Source organism: Sitodiplosis mosellana, unplaced genomic scaffold (assembly GCF_009176505.1).
Source record: "Sitodiplosis mosellana isolate CC-2019 unplaced genomic scaffold, AAFC_SMos_1.0 Smas_scaffold_6197, whole genome shotgun sequence".
Taxonomy (NCBI): domain Eukaryota; kingdom Metazoa; phylum Arthropoda; class Insecta; order Diptera; family Cecidomyiidae; genus Sitodiplosis; species Sitodiplosis mosellana.
The window spans coordinates 1,009,562-1,027,688 of NW_022601438.1; the positions used below are offsets into that span (position 1 = coordinate 1,009,562).

Genomic DNA, 18,127 nt, shown 5'->3' on the forward strand with positions numbered 1-18,127 from the left:
CTTGTTTTTTATAAACTAAATCGCAAAAACATGCTCCATTTTATTGCAATCGAAACTATTCTAAAAACATACTCTTCTTTTTCTCAAAATAAGTCGACGAAAAATACTTACTCCACTCTCGATCTCACCGATAGAATTAGATATACACTTTATTTAGCCCTAAAATGTACAATATACATGACGTAACAAGCACGCAATTGATAGAGAGATAGAGAGAAAGTATTTTTGTGTGTGTGTGTATTTCCTTTCATAAACGGTATCGTCGCCAACACTGTCATAACCATCCATCATCGTTAAGACGTATAATATTTGACTTGGACCCTGAATTGAATGAACTTTCGTATTTCGAGTCACTTTTGTTTATATCACACTCACACACTTCGATGCAGTTGAACAACGTATGAGTGGGAGATGGTGGTTTTTTCCACAATAAAGCGAAATTACAACCCATCCACAAGAGAACGAAGACAAATGCATGGGCAGAGATGATTTCTTCATTCAGCTCACATCCGTTGTTACCATCAATTAATGGGTATTTTTCCGAACATTTAATTGCAGAATCACTCACAGATTTTTCTTCATATCGCGCACGCCACGAGCGCTCCCGAAATAAAATATTTGGCCCATTGCGTAATCGGCAAAATTAACGGAGTGAAGCGGTCGGTTGCTTGTTTAATATTAAAAATGTTCCAAAAGACACGTGGAACCGAAAAAAATTAGTATTCATGACGATGAAATGTGTGTTGTTCGGGCAGGCTGAAAAACCATTTCAAGTTGCACGTGTTGGAGTCAGCCCAACGTGATTCCGTTTGTTTAGGTTGAAAACCATTGAAATCGTTGTCTATTTCGCAAAAAAAAAATACTTCAAATTGGTTGCGCTTGAAGTTTTTCTTTTGGATTTTTCTGGTTGTTATTGCTACTCTTGCTTCACGCAACAGTTTTGCCGATTTTTCACGGAGTTGACGTCACATAAAACCATCACATTGTATGACTTCGTTGCGTTTGGTAAAGCGGTCCGTGAACACATTACAATTCAATAAATTGATTTGTTTTCGTGAAAATTTCACTATCATTTACGCCGCAACACTCATTCATTTCAACGCAATCATTTTGGCGTGTACGAGCTTATTCAACACAGTCGTATGACAAAATGGTCAATGCTAAAGTCCTCACTCTTTCCCTTTTATTCACATTTCATAAATGGTGTCTATGCGAAAAGGTCTCTATCACATTCAAAGCCATTCAAAGTATGCCAAACTTTTCGTATTCGAGCGATGATGTCTTTTTGTGTCTCCCGATCCAGAAAACATACACACACATTCCATATTGAAAATCGCTTCATCAATGCAGACAACGTTATCACAATGCCTACACCACCTTTTTGCCAATGGCGAAACGAACTTCAGTACAAAAATAAGAAAATTGGAAATGGATTTTTCTATATTTAATGGAAATTGACTGTCTTAAACCGTCTTCAATAAGGATAATGATATCGAGGAATGGAGGAAAAATGAAATGGAGATAGAGAGAAAGAGAACCAGACGTGGTGGAATGGAATTGAAAATAGCTGGGAAAAGAGATGCAAACGAATGTTGAAATATTGAGAGAGGAAATACGGTTCGCTTTGAATTAGATTACACAGAAGTGTATGTGTGTCAGTGCTGTTATCTACCGATTATTTCGGCTATGGATGAAATGCTTGGCTTATTCAGTTCTTAGAAATACTCCACTCCGGACGAACGTTGTAGAAACATTTACGCTTCATGCGATGAACGAAGATTATTTACCGAAATCGAAAAAGTTTTTTTTCACGAAAAAAAATGAAATCTTGAGTATTTATCCTTTTTCTCCTCTTTTGTTTATTTCTCCATTTTTTTGTTGCTGTTACTATTCTCGCACATCATTCCAAATCCTAATTTATATTGACATTTACCTGCTACTCCTGCTACTCCTGCATTTACCGACTACTACTTATTTGTCACCAGCGAAAAACAATTTTTTTATTGTTGTTACGGTTTATATCTAGACATCATTCCAGAAAAAAAAAACTTGTTCCATATTTTGATATCTCGTAAAGGCAGAAAAAAAATCTCTGCACACAGGTTCAAAAGCGAAACATACGATCAAAGAAGAATTCAAGCGAATGAGTGGCACATGAAAACGACTGAAGATTGACGAGTGTTGCGTTTTCATTATATTTTCTGCGAATGGTTGATTTGAATCCGATGTTGTTTTGTTCTTTCATTTGTTTGTGTCTCTCGTGAAACATTTGAAACCTTTTATATTTCAATTCTTTACTTTGTGCATAAACTCTCTCTTTTATGACACTTTTTTACCGTTTACCGTTTTCCTTCTGAAAATCTGAGTAAGAAAAAAAAAACCAACTGAAAAAAAATTTGGTCTTGTGATAAATTAGATGTTGTTTGGCATATTCTATGCCAACTGGTACATTGCACCGAATCTACAATCGACGTAATCTGTGTGCAGTATCTGATGGCCCATCCTATTTTCAATCTTCGATTCGCAAAACATTGCAATGGCGAACTCTTTCTTCACTCAAATGCTCTCAAAATAAATGGCCATTCAGTGATATTAATCAAAAAATTATTTCTCTTTTTTCTATTCACATTCACCGAATATGTCATCCATTCAAAGTTGACAATCAACGTTACAATAGCGGTGGTAAGTGAATTTTTGAAAAGGGACGCAACAACAAAATACATTAAAATGACTTTTGTCCACTTCGAGAGCTGTATACAATCATCAAGTCGGTGACAAAAACATATAAATATAATAATAATAACTGGATGCTGACGCGAATGTGTTTGTCCACTCTCATGCAAATCCATTTGATTCGATTTGAAGAGAAAAAATAAACATTATATCCAATAAAGACGGATGACAGGTGACATACTCCATCAAAACAGCAAGACAACGAACCAACAAAAGAAACGCAAACCAAAATTGCTCGGCCCATAAATTTCGGGGCACGAAATGATTGTGTCGCGTACAAAACCAATTTTTTATGGATTAAATGCATTCAAATCACGGTTATTTCGCAAATGTTGACCATTTTTGGTGAACCGACAAAAAGACATTTGCCACCAAACATTTACATAAAATTTATATTAAATTAGATCGGTAAAACGTGAAGCTTACGATACAATATCAAGAGTGAAATTCCATTTCGTAATTGATTTATTGGCCAACATTTTGGGATGAAATCACACAATTCATCGCAGTGGATATATTGATCAATGCCAATTTTGCTATTTAAACAAACATTTTTATATACATTTTTCATTACTCAAAGATCAAGGAAACCTATTATCAAGTGACTTCAGTGCATAGCATCTTTGAAGAATGAAATGGCTATATATACATTTGAACATTTTCCTTGTTCTGATGAAAATGTGATGAATTGCTAATTTTGGCTATTTTTTCTCTTTCTGTACGAATTCGTCGTATTCGAACAAAATGGAAAAAAAAAATTAGGAAAATACATAGCGATGAACGACGGCAGATACGTGCATGTTTGGGACCAGCGAGAACTGGGAAAATACCATCACGTGCATATTCCATATACCGGCGGCTATGGACCATTCCTGAATCCTTATGATCATATAAACAATCCGTACCTTCATGAGGTTCACGATAGGTAAGTAGAAATATAAAAAAATCCAGAAATATTGAAATATTTCAATTTACCACTTGAAAGATATCGAGACATTCGATTGAGTGAAAAGATAAATTTCAAATTTACATCGCAATGTGCATATTGAAAATCGATAAAAGCAGTTGAATGAGGCCGAAATTTAAGGTTCATTGTCGGCTTGTATTGGGTTCAATGTTTGATTTCTCACCAATCGGAATAGTACAAAAAAAGTTTATACTCACTGATTAACTCGAATAAAATCGATTCAATTTCATCGCTTTCTATTGTATACGGTTTGGCACGTGGTTTTCTATTTGACACAAAACGTAGACGTGCACGTATCATATGTAAACCATCGGTAACAACTCTCCTATTCAATTTGAATTTGACAACTGATATTAAGGGTAAACACCACCTAGATAATCTAAGGCTAATGACAATACAATCAAGTAAACTCTCCGTTCTGTCAAACGTGATACTGAAGTATAACATACATACATCACGAATTCGCCATCGGTTCTTTAGATGGCGCTTCGGTCAACCGAGTTCCAACCAAATACATGTATCAGTATACGAAGCATTCCACTGTTGATCGGTAAGCAATACCAACGTAGAAAAAAGTTATTCTTCTCCTGATTCGACATTCGAATCAACATAAAATCAGAGTGAAATGGATCATTTTTTTTATTGATTTCGATTGCGAGCACGATAGTTTATTTTCAATGAAATTCATCGCTATTCAAACGTCACAAGTGAATTGGAAAAATTCGTTTCAACTTCTTTCCATGAGGAAGGGGGAAAAGCATACGTTGCAAACGAACGACAACATATCAAAAATCCATCGTTGGAAAGTTAGCATTTCTCCATTTATTCTGTGATTGACTTTAACTTGTTTCTTCGAATTGTAATTTTATCACAATCTCATTTTTCTGTAGCACTTATTCTTTTGTGAATAAAATACAATCTCTCTCTTTATATCGGCAACACACATAATTTTACCCTATTTCCCATGTGTCAGATACAAGGCACGATTCCATCAAATAAAGCCGATAACAAAATTCAAGTCGTTATCCAAATTTTATGCTCATACAATGCTGAATACAAATTGCACTGTTGTTCATATCTTATTATAGATATGTGTATGACGCAAAAATCAATAGATTGAGATTAGCGCCATCTAAAAGTTGTTCATCTAAAAATTCAATCAGTGGGAAAACGAACCAAGTAACAATGATGAGCTAACATTTTTCGCTGGCATTGGGTTCGCCCACGTGTGATGCGATGTTCCATCTGACTTAATGTATAATATTTAGACCGATAGCTGTAACTTTTTGTTCAGTAGCTTCGTGCTCTTGTTTTATGATTCGATTAGATTCCTTTGATTTGTTCAAAGCTCCCAACTTTGGAACTTACCCTTTTCATCTTCAAGAAACATTATGCGTAGTTGAGAATTAAAATGGGATTAGCCGACACCGCGTGTTTTTATGTGAATCATTTTCGTGTTTCTGGTACGAGATATGAGGCAAGTATCTCAAGCAAACATTGCAGAAGACATATGTCTTCTATCTCTTATCAGGAACACAAAAATGATTCACATGTAAACGAGCGGTTTCGGCTAATCCCATTTTTATTCTCAACGACACATATATAATGCGATCGGCTAGAGCAATCGTGCTCACATCATGACCATATTTTGAAATAACACCGACACTCAATGTGAAGCCAAGAATACCATTTACATTCAAACGATTGTGTGATTTCGTATCTCAGTTTGTTAAGTGATTTCGCTTGTAGCAGAATTGAATTGCTGCGCCATATCAAAGTAATTCAAATTTATCTGACTAATTTTTTCTCATCTCCCTCCTCTCTCTTTATTGCAGTGATTACGAACACGTAAGTAGCTCGAGTGAATACCACCCATCTCAGCATCCGTACAATGCCCAAGGATACGAGATTCCAAAACCAGACATACCCCTTGTTTACGGATTTCCAAATATTCACTATAATGCACCATTACAATCCTCTCCAAACCTTCCCGTATCATCAATACCAACCGAAACCAACCTTCTTCTTCTCGATACACCAACCACCACGGATGCTTCATCATCTCTCTTAGACAATGATAGCACCACTATCTTAACCGGTGATAGTTTGAATGTTAGAAAAAAACGATCATTTATTCATTCACAGCCAAAACAGATTGAAATCACCACCACCGGTACAGCTCGACCACGCACACGTTACGATGACGAAGGAAAATGGAGAATCATTCGGCAAGAAGAAGACAAACAAGACAAAAAATACGATTACTTGTAAGTGATGCGTTGCTCGCGCCGCTCAAATGCGACGTCAAATTATTTTTTTTTGGTCAATAATTCTAATTGATCTTTTTGCATAATTTTGCAGCTTCGAAACCGAAAACAAAATTTTTGCACAGGAAGCCGGTAAAGTTGACGGAAAGGACAAAGCCAACGAAGGCACCAAAAACCAAGGCTGGTACCAATATGTCGGCGATGACGGCAAAGTCTATCGCGTTGAATACGAAGCAGGAGAACAAGGCTTCATTCCAAAGGTATAAAAGCCAACAACATCCTACATCCACAAACACCCTCCTTCCCCCACATTAAAATGATAAGAACAACGTTGAACCTCCAAACTTCCTTAAATCCTCCCTCTAAGTGATAATGAGCCTGAAAATACTTCGAATTCGTCATTCATATATGTTGAACTTCTCTCTAAATCCCGGTTTTCTTCAGGGCGACCACATTCACAAAGCAATTCAAAAGCATTTGGACAGCTTGAAGGAACGCAACCTGATCTAAATGCAACAAACATAATTTTTAGCTATTTAAATTTACATCTTACGTACGATGGCTTTTCCCTTCCGGTTTGAAATGGATGAAACGCATACACGTTTAATTTAAGGCGTCGAAAAAAAAAATTGATAGAATTTTGTCTTTGTGATAACTGAAAGAATATATGGTATCGATGAGCAAAAGTCGAAAGATCATCCAAGATAATTCACGTATTAATATAAACATTTTCCTACAATCCATTTATACTCACCCACAACACTATAGTGTGTTTAGTTTCGCAAATGCAATTGTAATTTTAATATTTGAACTATTTCCCCCTTAACCCTCATTACATTTTTATTCCATTCGACGCAATCATTTTTCATTGTCCCTTGACTACGCTGAAATCGGTCGACAATCATGGCAAGTGAATTCATGATTGCGAAGCACTTCTCAATAAAAAAAAAAACTACGCTACAAATATACCGCGTGTATCCCCTGCGCACGCTACGTTTATACCATTTTCACGCTTACGCTTATTTTATACATAGTTTAATACAGAGTCGAAGGTATATTTAAGGCATATTTTTAGCGTGAATCGCATGCAAAGCATACGGATAGAATACTTTGACTTAGCGTATTCTATCCGTATGCTTTGCATGCGGTTCACGCTAAAAATATGCCTTAAATATACCTTCGACTCTGTATTAAACTATGTATAAAATAAGCGTAAGCGTGAAAATGGTATAAACGTAGCGTGCGCAGGGGATACACGCGGTATATTTGTAGCGTAGTTTTTTTATTGAGCTCGAAAGACGCGACCACCCCTTTCAACTTGTTCATATTGATGCATATTTCCGTTCAGTTATTTACAACAACAAATCAGCAAGTGCATTCAGAATACAGAAACACATGTTACACGGACGCAATTCAATATTTTCCTCGAATTCGCCACGAAATTTAGCTGTTGTATGAACGTTGAGTCGAGTCTTTGGACACCGTTAAAGGAGAAAATGCATTACATCCCAAATCAAATTTCAATTTTAGTATAATCAAAATCACTTGTAAATTAGTCATTAGAGAATCTGAGTTTAATAAAAACAAAAACAAAAGACATTTTTGTGGCCATCAACAACAAAAAATCTTTTCTTTTTTTGATTTCATAGCCGATTCTTTTTCTACTACTTTGTTTCATTTGTTTGAAAAGCAAGAGCAAATCGTGTGAATGGCAAGTCGTGTGCAAAGGTTATATACTCTCAGCTGATGATCGATAAATTATTCGTCTTATTGATTTAATCAGAATGAAACGGATGAATTTCCGAGACAGAAATTGGTCAGGACACACATTTATTAATTAATAGGCTTTGAATTTATGGGCAAACCATAGCTGAAATGCATACAAATTGATTCCGAAGATTATGCAGATTGCATCAATAATTTATCATGGGGACAATAGCAAAAACCCATATTTATATGAAATATGGCAATACTTAAGATTTTTAATCCAATTTAGATGTTATTTCTGTTGTCTGCTGCCTTTTCGTTTGGAGTTTTTTTCACGTTCCATTTGAGTAGCTGATCCGGTTCAACTGATCGAAAGCACAATCGAAATCCATCGATCATCTAAGCTTCGAATTAAATAGACGAACAAACATTTGAAAAAAAAAAAAAACAGCAAAAAATGTAATATATTTGAGCTCATTCAAAACAAGTCGACGTATTCTTTGCAATATATTTTTTCTTTTCATTTAATTATATCACTAAACAACAAAACGACAATTGATGGCGCAGCGTTTTATTGTTTTAAAAATCCAGTGAAATACGAGAAGAAGAATAAAAGTATCGTCATCGCAATAAAGACATTTGAATTTCGGCTATAAATTCACACTTCTTCACGCTCATCAAAAAGTAATTGTTGAGTTTGGAATTTGATGTAGACGTATGATAGATATCTTTATTTAAATTAAGATGTTATATTACTTTAGTTTTTAGGATGTACCACAACCGATTGATATTCGATGAAAAAAAAAAAACTCAAGGCCGGTCAGATAATTGCACTTGAAAATATTATTTTATATAAATGAATATGCACAACATGTGTTTCGTCCATGATGGCAACGCCAGACACTTTTCTTCGGAATTCGCAGAGATCGATATAGCCTCTCATAGAGCACACACACACAATCGGGTAACGAACTAATTTCAGATGTGCCCCAGATGAATCAATGCGAAAACAGGTTTTTTAAGAAAACTTAATTATGCATTTACATAAATTTGGTCAGTTAAGAGATTGGAAGCTATGGGTAAAATCGTTTTTTTTTGTTTCACATAAAGTTCATATTAAATGCGACCAGTTTTTTTCCTGTTTCGATCTGATGTGTGTTTTTACTGTTTATTAACCAAAAGGCACGCACAGTACATAAGAGCCAATACAAAAGTCAATTGATGCGCATAAGGGCTCGGTGAATTGATTTATCCCGAAATTATTTATTTTTTAAATAAGTTCGGAAAAAAATAGCAATTATTTATCGAAATTATTTATCAGATAAATAATTTCGGAATTAGAGTCGAATGTGTAAGGGAAATGATTTATAAAAATAAATTAATTCGGATATTTCAAATCAAAGTTTTAATGGAGCTATCATTTTCATATTGTGATGACTTGTGCAGAAAACCGATTTTTGTGGCTTGAATATCATACAATTTTTTGTCTCATGCTTTTACTTTCATACATTCTATATACTTTGAGAAGATAGAAAATTGAAGAAATACAATGAGGAAGAATTAAATTAGTTGAATACAGTACATGTGACTAATAAATCGATCAAATAATGTTTTTGTAATATTTCAATTGGGTTAAAATTAGCTTTCAGTTGACGGCCACTGAAGGATCGCACATCGATCACCACTTCTGAGATCAGAATCTGATTCCGTTTCACTTTCAATATTGGATGTCATTGATGTACTGTTTTCATCATCAAATTCGTCTTGCATGTTTCATTCCAACGCAAATTCCTCTGATTTAATTCAGAATTCAATATTTCATCCCTCAAAAGAGCACAACTCTCACGTATTTTATCGGCACGTATCTGGATAATTATCGAATATGTATTACATAGATGAGTGTGTTATTTTAATGAATTGAAATTCATCTCACCTTATCTTGTCCTTTTTGTTGAGATTTGATAATTTTTTTTCGGATAAATAAATGCACATGCAACGAAACAAATTATCATCAAAATCGAAATTGTTCATAAATATATTTATTTTATAATTTATTTCATTTTTTTACGAAAATGTTTATCCGAAAATATTTATCTCCAGAAAAATCGAAGTTATTATTCATATAAATTTCTTATAAATAATTTCGGATAATTTTCTTCGGGATAAATGAATTCACCGAGCCGCGCATAAGTAGCGCCACCTCTAATGATTACGAAAAGTTACCATAAGTCGTATACAATTGATGTTGAGAAGAAGAAGAAGAAGAAGTAGACATTCTATTCATTTACATGGCAATAATGGCAATCAGTGGAGATGGTGCTCATGTGCCGATCATATCACTGTTTCAACCCTTCGTTATTAACAAACCAAATTTTATTCAAAGTGTATCCGTCAAATTTTCTTGAAATAGACCCGAACGAGAAAAAATATGTGATTAAATCGATTAAAGTTGAATAAACCGTCTGTATGAAGAAGAATGTACTTTTATCAAAGATGTTGATGTAATGAACACGTAACTGAAATTTCACATTTTGTCAAAATTTGTTTTCGAAAAACGCTGAACACAAATTACGAATTTGATGCGTCTACTTCAACAAAGATCGGTCTTGATTCTTCCAGAATTGGCAATAGCTGAAGTGGAATAAAGAAGTAGTAGAAGAAATGGTTTTCCAACTATTCTTTCCACCCAACTATTCATTAGTCGGGTAGCTGCTCATTTTAACCAAATTTTGGAGAATGACGTAGATTTACAAAGCAATATCACTTAATGCGAGATAAGAATCTAAATCGACATTTTCGGAATGAAAAGAGTGTTTGACGCTTTTATTTGAAATAGTTTTGGCCATTCGCTCTGTTTCACATTTCATGGATATTTTTTATGATCGTCGCTCTTGATGACTTTGTACGACAACAATAACGATGAAAAAAGTCACATCTTGATTGACATGTAAAATGAAATGAAATTGGAAAAAATTAGACGAAAAAAACAACCGTATTTAGACAAACAAGCATCGGTCGAGAATCGCCGGTTGGGTGAACGAAAAAAAAAATCAGGTTTTACCTTAAAGGCAATGATCTTTTCTACATTAAACTTGATGGGTTTTTTTCATCAAATAAATCACCACCCAGCACATGTACTATGTGTGTAAATATATTTATATACCAAATATACCACCCAAGCGTACACGTTTCAATGTGTAATTTTTATGCCATCTCTCTTAGCATCGTGGTCTTTTTGCTAAATGTCATCTGATTTTACCATTTTTACATTCTATATTCCTTGATCAGAGCACTTTTAATTTCAATACAAATCGATATCACGATAGAGGATCCCGCAAAATCATATAAATACTGTGTGGTGCCTGGAAGAAATTATTCACTGTTCCTTGATTGGTCAATCGATTTGGTTCATTCTATCTCCAAAATGAAATTCTTCGTACGTATCTAAATCAGTTTTGTTTCAAAAACTTAGTTCTTTGTTTCTTTAATTTTCATTTTAAATTCTTAACTGCTCAGTTTGTGGAAATGTGTGTGCTTTAGTTGTGAAAAGCTAAATATGATTATTTTCGCTTTTTCCAGTGCACTGAGACAGTTTTGTTTTTTATTATTTTACTTTATTTTATTAATATATTTGTTCAAATTTTAAATGTGATTTTAACTCAATAAAATGTCTCTCAAGTTGCTCGCCGTATTGGTTGCTGTTGCATCAGCTCAAGATGATGGAAGCTACCGACCAGAACATCATGATGGTGCATACGTTCACCAAGCTGTTCCATACCATCACGGCAGCGGCAAATACGTTCACAGCGCCCCACAACAATTCATCCAACATGCCGTTCCTCAATTCGCCGCTGCTCGTACCTACAGCAACGAAGGACACTGGCAAATCTTGCGCCAAGCAAATGAACAATCACCAGCCGGTGACTACGTCTTCGAATACGAAACCGAAAACGGAATCAAGGCCCGCGAACAAAACCAAGCTGTTCCTCCACAATCTCAAAAGACCCAAGGATGTAAGTCCAATTTATTTCCTTATACAAACTATGGCTAATATGGCTTTTTTTATTTCAGTCTACGAATACAAGTCACCAGAAGGCCAATTCATCCGTGTTGACTACACCGCTGACGAAAATGGTTTCCAAGCCGCCGGTGCCCATTTGCCAGTCGCTCCAGCTTTGCCAGCTGCCATCGCTCGTTCAGTTGAATACCAATTGAGACTCGCCCACCCTTAAGTCATCAGAACATCTGGAAATTTATTGAAAATTCAAAATTTTAAATGACATCGAAGCCATAAATAAATGTGATTCGTAAAAAAATTAACTATTTTTGTTTCATTTGCTAATTATTTGACAAAACAAAAATAGCTTACGAAATTTCGTTGGAAATATTTTCCCTGGAAAGAAAAAAAACATCTTTCAATATTTTAACGATCGAAACATTCTTCTTGGAGTTTGAAATGATGAGATGTTGCTTTTGATTAATCGTATTACAAAACAGGATATCCAGATGTACAGGAAGAAGAATCTTTATTAGTTCATTCATCCATTAAAATGGATTGGGACTTGATCGAAAATAAGTGTAGATGATCTAACTACTTTCAAATTCCAATCAGATTCTACACAAGTCATTCATCGCCACAAATGTAACAGCTATAATAGAGAAAAATTAATAAATTCAACCAAATAACCTCGTGCAGCTTGGCGTCATTTCCTCCACTTCCATATGTTTGCAATGATGTTTGAACTTTGACAAGCAAGCTTCTACAATACAAATTAAATGCGAGTGGAGACGCCACAATAATGACTCCAAAATCGTCGATTAATGATCAAACTACTTTGATATTTTTGATGATTCAGCGACTTTTTCTGCAGCCAAGACTGTGATTGACCGGTTCGCTTTTTCTTCTTCTCGCTTTTGCTCTATACTAAATTGGTCAAAAGCATCAACGGAAAAAAACATCCATGAATATCCATGACACAACGACGAAAAGAAAAATGAAATTCGTTATCACTTTTGACATGTGAAATATGTCTTTCGATATGATTTTGAACAGATACTGCAAATATGGCAATTAAATTATGGCGATTTTTATAATTTATTAAGCGTAACGCGTGATCATCCATAATTCTAACCATTAAAATAACCTGATTACTCAACCACACACTCTTTCTCTGTGTCTGAAAAATGGATTAAAAATGGTTTTCAATAGTCATTCGAAAAATTATGGCTTCAGTTGTGTGTTGTGTGTTGTGTGATTCATTTAATGTATTTATCAGCACTGGACGTTGTTAAACTTTTTAAAATAATTGATGCCGACGTCTGTTAACCTATTGAATTAAATGCGAATCGAAAAAATGAAGATAAGATTTTATTATCATAATAACCCACTACCATAATAATATTATGATATACAAACAAAGGCCCTTTCAATTTATAGCGCGGTGGGAATGGGCTGTGTCAGTCGTTGTGACAAACTGTTTTACGATTTTTGTTCGATGTTACGGTAATAAATGTGATTCTTAAGTTCCGTTATTATGATTCGGCTATAGTTTTATTGTTTTCATTTGGTAGCATTGATTGAATTTGCAGCTGAAAGAAATACGATGCGACAGAAAAAAATGGTACCATAGCTAAATGATGGAGACAAAAAAACGCCTGTTGTTATGCATTTCGTTAGTGAGTTCTAAGCAATCGCAGCAAGAACGCTGCGGCTTGCAAATATTACAAACAAAACGATTGGTAGAAAACTTTCCCAAGCAGCGGGCTCTGCGTGTTAAGTACGATTCATTAAGTAAACTCATAGAATCATAACTTTATTCTATCGAGAAAGCTCAACGAACTTTAAATTGATTTTATCGCATCTGTCGAAAGCAAATTTGAAAGTTTCAAATTGAAAAAAGATGTTTGGAGAGTTGAACAATTTATAAATGTACGCTCGTTAGGTCAAAGTTGATGCTGCACAGTTTTGATAGCAGGGAAGAGCAAAAAATAAATAAAAATCAATAGCTTGTCATGGTAAATTGCCCTGAATTTATTAAAATGTCGACAAGTTGAAGCCAGAGCATACGGAAACCGATTCGATTTTAATTTGCATTTATTATTTTATTTACCGTGGCAAATCATTTATTCGAATATTGGATTTAATTTGGCTCTGATGGAATGATATTCGCGAAATATGTGACAATATGGATTAACTGTTTCATCTGATTTCTGATTCCAAGTCTATTCTTTGTGACCAATATTAATTGGCGATTCAGAGAAATCCTTTGGATGTGTGGACACATTACATCGATGTAAAAAAAGGTTTTTTTTATGTGTTTTATTTTTTTAATGATTTTTCCTCTTTATTGAAATGTCAATGAAATCAACCGATTTTTGCTTTTCAATTTGTGGGCCATACATTAATAGAAATTCGGTTGACTAATCAAAAAACCTCCGCACACTCAAAATAATATGTGTGTTGCGTGCGTGTTTATAGTCTAAATTTAAATTGTGTATTTGCATTTGCATTTTGGAGCGTCAAAAACGGTATTGCAAATGTCAATTCAACGAGGAGAGTTCATTTCGTTTTTCGCGTTTTGCATAAAAATCAAATAAAAATCACATGCGCTGAAAGTCATTTCGAACCAATTTTTCTGCCATTTTTTTTTTAAATATAATTTAATACAAAGTCGCCAATTTATTGGACTCTCTCTGTCTATCGTGATGCAAACTCTTTGAATGTACCATCACACAAAAATGAAATGGATGAGCGTGGAAAGCAAAATGCCACATATCGAAAATATTTTAGAAAAGTCAAAGTTTGAACCATTTAGATGCTTCTCGATTCTAATAGGGAGATATTAAATTGTGCTTCGTACATTCTACAACGATTCAATGTTTTTTAGCACAATCAGATTAAAATGATAAGAAAAAAAAATGATATTCTTTTGTCTGTTTCGCTGACAAATACTATATATCTATGCGATGTCAAATGAAACCGAATAGTTTGTGTCAAGTCGAATCCATTAAATCAGTCCTATTGAGCCGGGCTTTGCATTGTAATGCCTCATGTTGAACTCTATAATCGTTTTTGTATAAAATGTCAACTGTTCATTGTGCCATCCGTATATGGTAGCCTATATGCATTTCAAATGGCCGTTTCAACAGACATGGCGATAAAAATTGCCTTAAAACAGTCTCGAATGCCCCAACAAAATGGTGAAAATATGAAAAAATTTATCGCCACAATTTCACAAAAACAACAGCACAGTATGATTTGAGAAATGCAAATGAATTTGTTCAATAAATTGGTTAATATTTACAATGGCCTGCTATTGCTATATTCTGAACCAGAAAAGAGAAGATGTAATAAATCCCTTTGAGCTGCTACCTGTTCCAATTGAATGTGCAAATGACGTAAATATTGCAATGATTGGGGCCATAACAACAACAGCAACATTAGCAACAACAAAAATATCAACTTATTTCAAACGATTCCGTATTCAAATGGCATCAACATATAATTTTCATCTCTTGGTATGCTTTCAATGGCAAACACATGATAAATGCCGGACAAACTACACACCAAAAACTAGTTCACGCATTATAGCACCAGCTGTTTCGTTTAATTAGATAATTTTTTCACCTCCGTTTGCCACACAACATACACAATACACATAGCAGCATCGTCCCACTACTAATTCGCAATCGTCCGATTTTGGAATTGATCCAACCGAAATCATATCATATAAAAGGCTTCCGTGCACTCTCATCGATATCAGTTCAGCACAGGCTATCAATCTGAAGTGTTTTGTATCTTCCAAACAAACAAATAATTTCCAAAATGGTAAATAGTATTACTTTCTGCTTTTACATTCCAAAAATATCAACAACAGCGCTAAAATCGAGTGTGCGTTTAACTAACGCGATTCGCGTCAAAAAAAAAAAAAAAAAAAAACAAGTTAAAATTAAGTGAACCGTATGGGCTAAAAAAAAGTTCGTCGAAATGTCGAGCAAACATTTCGCATCCGGCCTATATATTTGAGAACAATAATAACGGATTTAATGCAAAATCAGGATTATCTGTGCTTACACATGTAGCGCCAACGCGAGTTTGAGTTGTTAATCACCCAGTCACACGTTGTTTTCGGATTAATCTGGGCAATTTGCATATGCAATTATTTACAATTGCAACACTTTCCCTTGGTGCCGTGTGCTCATTGGGTGTTTTGGCATTCTTATTATTATTATTTATATTATTTTGATTCGAACGATTCAGTGATCATATCGTCTCTTCGTTATCGTTTCAAAAATTATTTATTTATTTATTTATTGTTTATCGTATTCGGTTCATGGATCTGCGGACAAGAGTTCGCGTGCAATGATCCATCAACATGCTGCCCTAAGGCCAATTACATTTCACTTAAAACAAGTATACATTTCAATGATTTAATTGCTTCTCTTATAATTTTTTTTTCTCACGAATTTTCATTTATTTGAATTTATATGTTCACTTGTCGATTAAAATCAATAGTCAGAACAATTATCTTTGAAAATTTTGATAACACACAACAATAACTGTCCACTTAGCCATTTTTGAGATTTTTTCGTGGTCAATAAAAATAACCAGTTCGAATCTTATTCGAAAAAATTCCACTTCAACTCATTTTTACGAAACCTTACATTTGTTTGTTCCTGAAATTCATCCAATTTTCACATTGAAATCTATTTTCAAACTCAAACCATCAGCCCACGAGTTTCGATTATCGAGAATATATTTTATTTAATTGCCACATAGGCTACATTCCATTTTGAAAACAAAAAACAAATTACCCATCTCTCTCATAATCCAAATAAATTATAGCGCTTGTGTGTAATTAACAAGTTAATTGTGGCATTCATATTGGAGTCTAAGTAAACGCTAATTTAAACGTTCAATTTCTTATTTTCGACGAAAATTCCAGATAAAATTATTGAAGTAAAATTATATATAAATGATGGAAGCATTGAATAGAGCAATTAATTGTCTGAGTGATGATAAAAAAATAGTTCGTTTAAGTTTGTATTTATTGAAATTTCTGGATGGAATAATCAGATCCGTATTGAATATTTTTAGTTTGACCTTGCCATTCAATGCTTAAAACTTCTTTTTCGATAATCAGAACTTACAGAACGCTCCAGATGAAACAAAATAATTTAGTCGAGATACATTACCATAATTATAAATCGAGAGATTGCCAAATGAGATTGCTTCGTTTTGTTGTTGTTATTGTTACCGTATACGCATCTTAATCGTGGTCATTTGATCGCGTTTGACATTTATTCTGATGTGGATATGATACGGGTTAATGGATCTGAATATTTTAATTTGATCAAAAGTTGTTGTTTCTGCTGTTGCTGCTGTTGTTGTTCCTATTTGTTTCATTTTGATTTCTTTAAGTCATATCTTTAATACCAATTTACAGTATGTGAGTAGCCACATATAACTAATGGTTTATTTTGTCAAATTTCAATGTTTTTTGCAGATTAAGGCTATTATTTTCGTCGCTCTTGCCGCCGCCAGCAACGCCGCTTTGTTGCCACAACAACGCGCATTCTTGCCAGCCGCTCCAGCTTTCCAACAACAAGTCTTGATTGCACCAAAACAACAACAATTCGTTCAACAACCAACCTACCAACGTGCCTACACCCCAGCTGGTTCAGAAGCCTCCGCTCAAACCTTGCGTAGCGATGCTGTTGTCAACCCAGACTCATTCCAATATGCCTACGAAACATCAAACGGTATCTCTGGACAAGAGCAAGGTCAATTGAAACAAATCGGAAGCGAAGCTGGTATCGCCACACAAGGAAACTTCCAATACACCTCCCCAGAAGGTATCCCAGTCCAAATCAGCTATGTTGCCGATGAAAACGGTTTCCAACCACAAGGTGCAGCTCTCCCAACCTCACCACCAGTGCCAGCTGCCATCGCTCGTGCTGTTGAATACTTGCAACGTGCTGCTCCTCAACAACAACAAGTCTACCAAGGTTTCCCAGCCCGTTTCTAAGCAGTTTCATGGCATTGCCGAGTTAAATAAGCAATATTTTATTCTATAGCCAAGCATAAAACAGTCACTTTTTTATCTGCAATAGCCGTTTTTTTTTTACTAAATGTGTAATATGACTTGTGTTGCACAAACACACAGAGGATGCATAACTGAAATCGTCACCAGAAATGTACGACACATCTAGTGGTTTCGACTTTATTTAATAAATCGCATTTTTCATACAAATCCCTTTCTTATAGTTGTCTTTATTCTCTTTTGTTCCATGTCCTTTGAAATGCACGGCATACAATCATCCACTTCAGTTAGTTCAGTTACATTTTACATCTTGTCCATTTTAGTTGGTGAACGACTGTCAAATGAAGAACAAAGCCATATTTATGAATATTTAAAAAAAGAAGAAAAACGCCTTCTGTTTTCTTTATTTA

General features: G+C 34.6%; 2 protein-coding genes across 5 annotated transcripts in view; both read left to right on the forward strand.

Annotated features, from left to right (window-relative positions):
* Window positions 1-7,566, forward strand: part of LOC129577528 (uncharacterized) — a 23,187-nt gene extending 15,621 nt beyond the window's left edge. For 2 of the 4 annotated variants that reach the window (XM_055464763.1, XM_055464764.1), the window contains exons 4-8: window positions 2,656-2,682; window positions 3,496-3,658; window positions 5,536-5,967; window positions 6,062-6,227; window positions 6,412-7,566. In XM_055464763.1, coding sequence (XP_055320738.1) covers window positions 2,656-2,682; window positions 3,496-3,658; window positions 5,536-5,967; window positions 6,062-6,227; window positions 6,412-6,477 — 854 coding nt within the window. In that variant the 3' untranslated portion in view covers window positions 6,478-7,566. The remainder of the gene's footprint in view (window positions 1-2,655; window positions 2,683-3,495; window positions 3,659-5,535; window positions 5,968-6,061; window positions 6,228-6,411) is intronic. The other 2 variants (XM_055464766.1, XM_055464765.1) reach the window with 2 other exon arrangements.
* Window positions 7,567-11,057: 3,491 nt separating this feature from the next.
* Window positions 11,058-17,927, forward strand: LOC129577077 (uncharacterized). The gene is made up of 4 exons (XM_055463540.1): window positions 11,058-11,110; window positions 11,354-11,687; window positions 11,746-11,903; window positions 17,181-17,927. Exons 1-4 carry the CDS (start codon window positions 11,099-11,101, stop codon window positions 17,700-17,702), a joined length of 1,026 nt encoding a protein of 341 aa, XP_055319515.1. The 5' UTR covers window positions 11,058-11,098; the 3' UTR covers window positions 17,703-17,927.
* The last annotated feature ends 200 nt before the right edge of the window (window positions 17,928-18,127 follow it).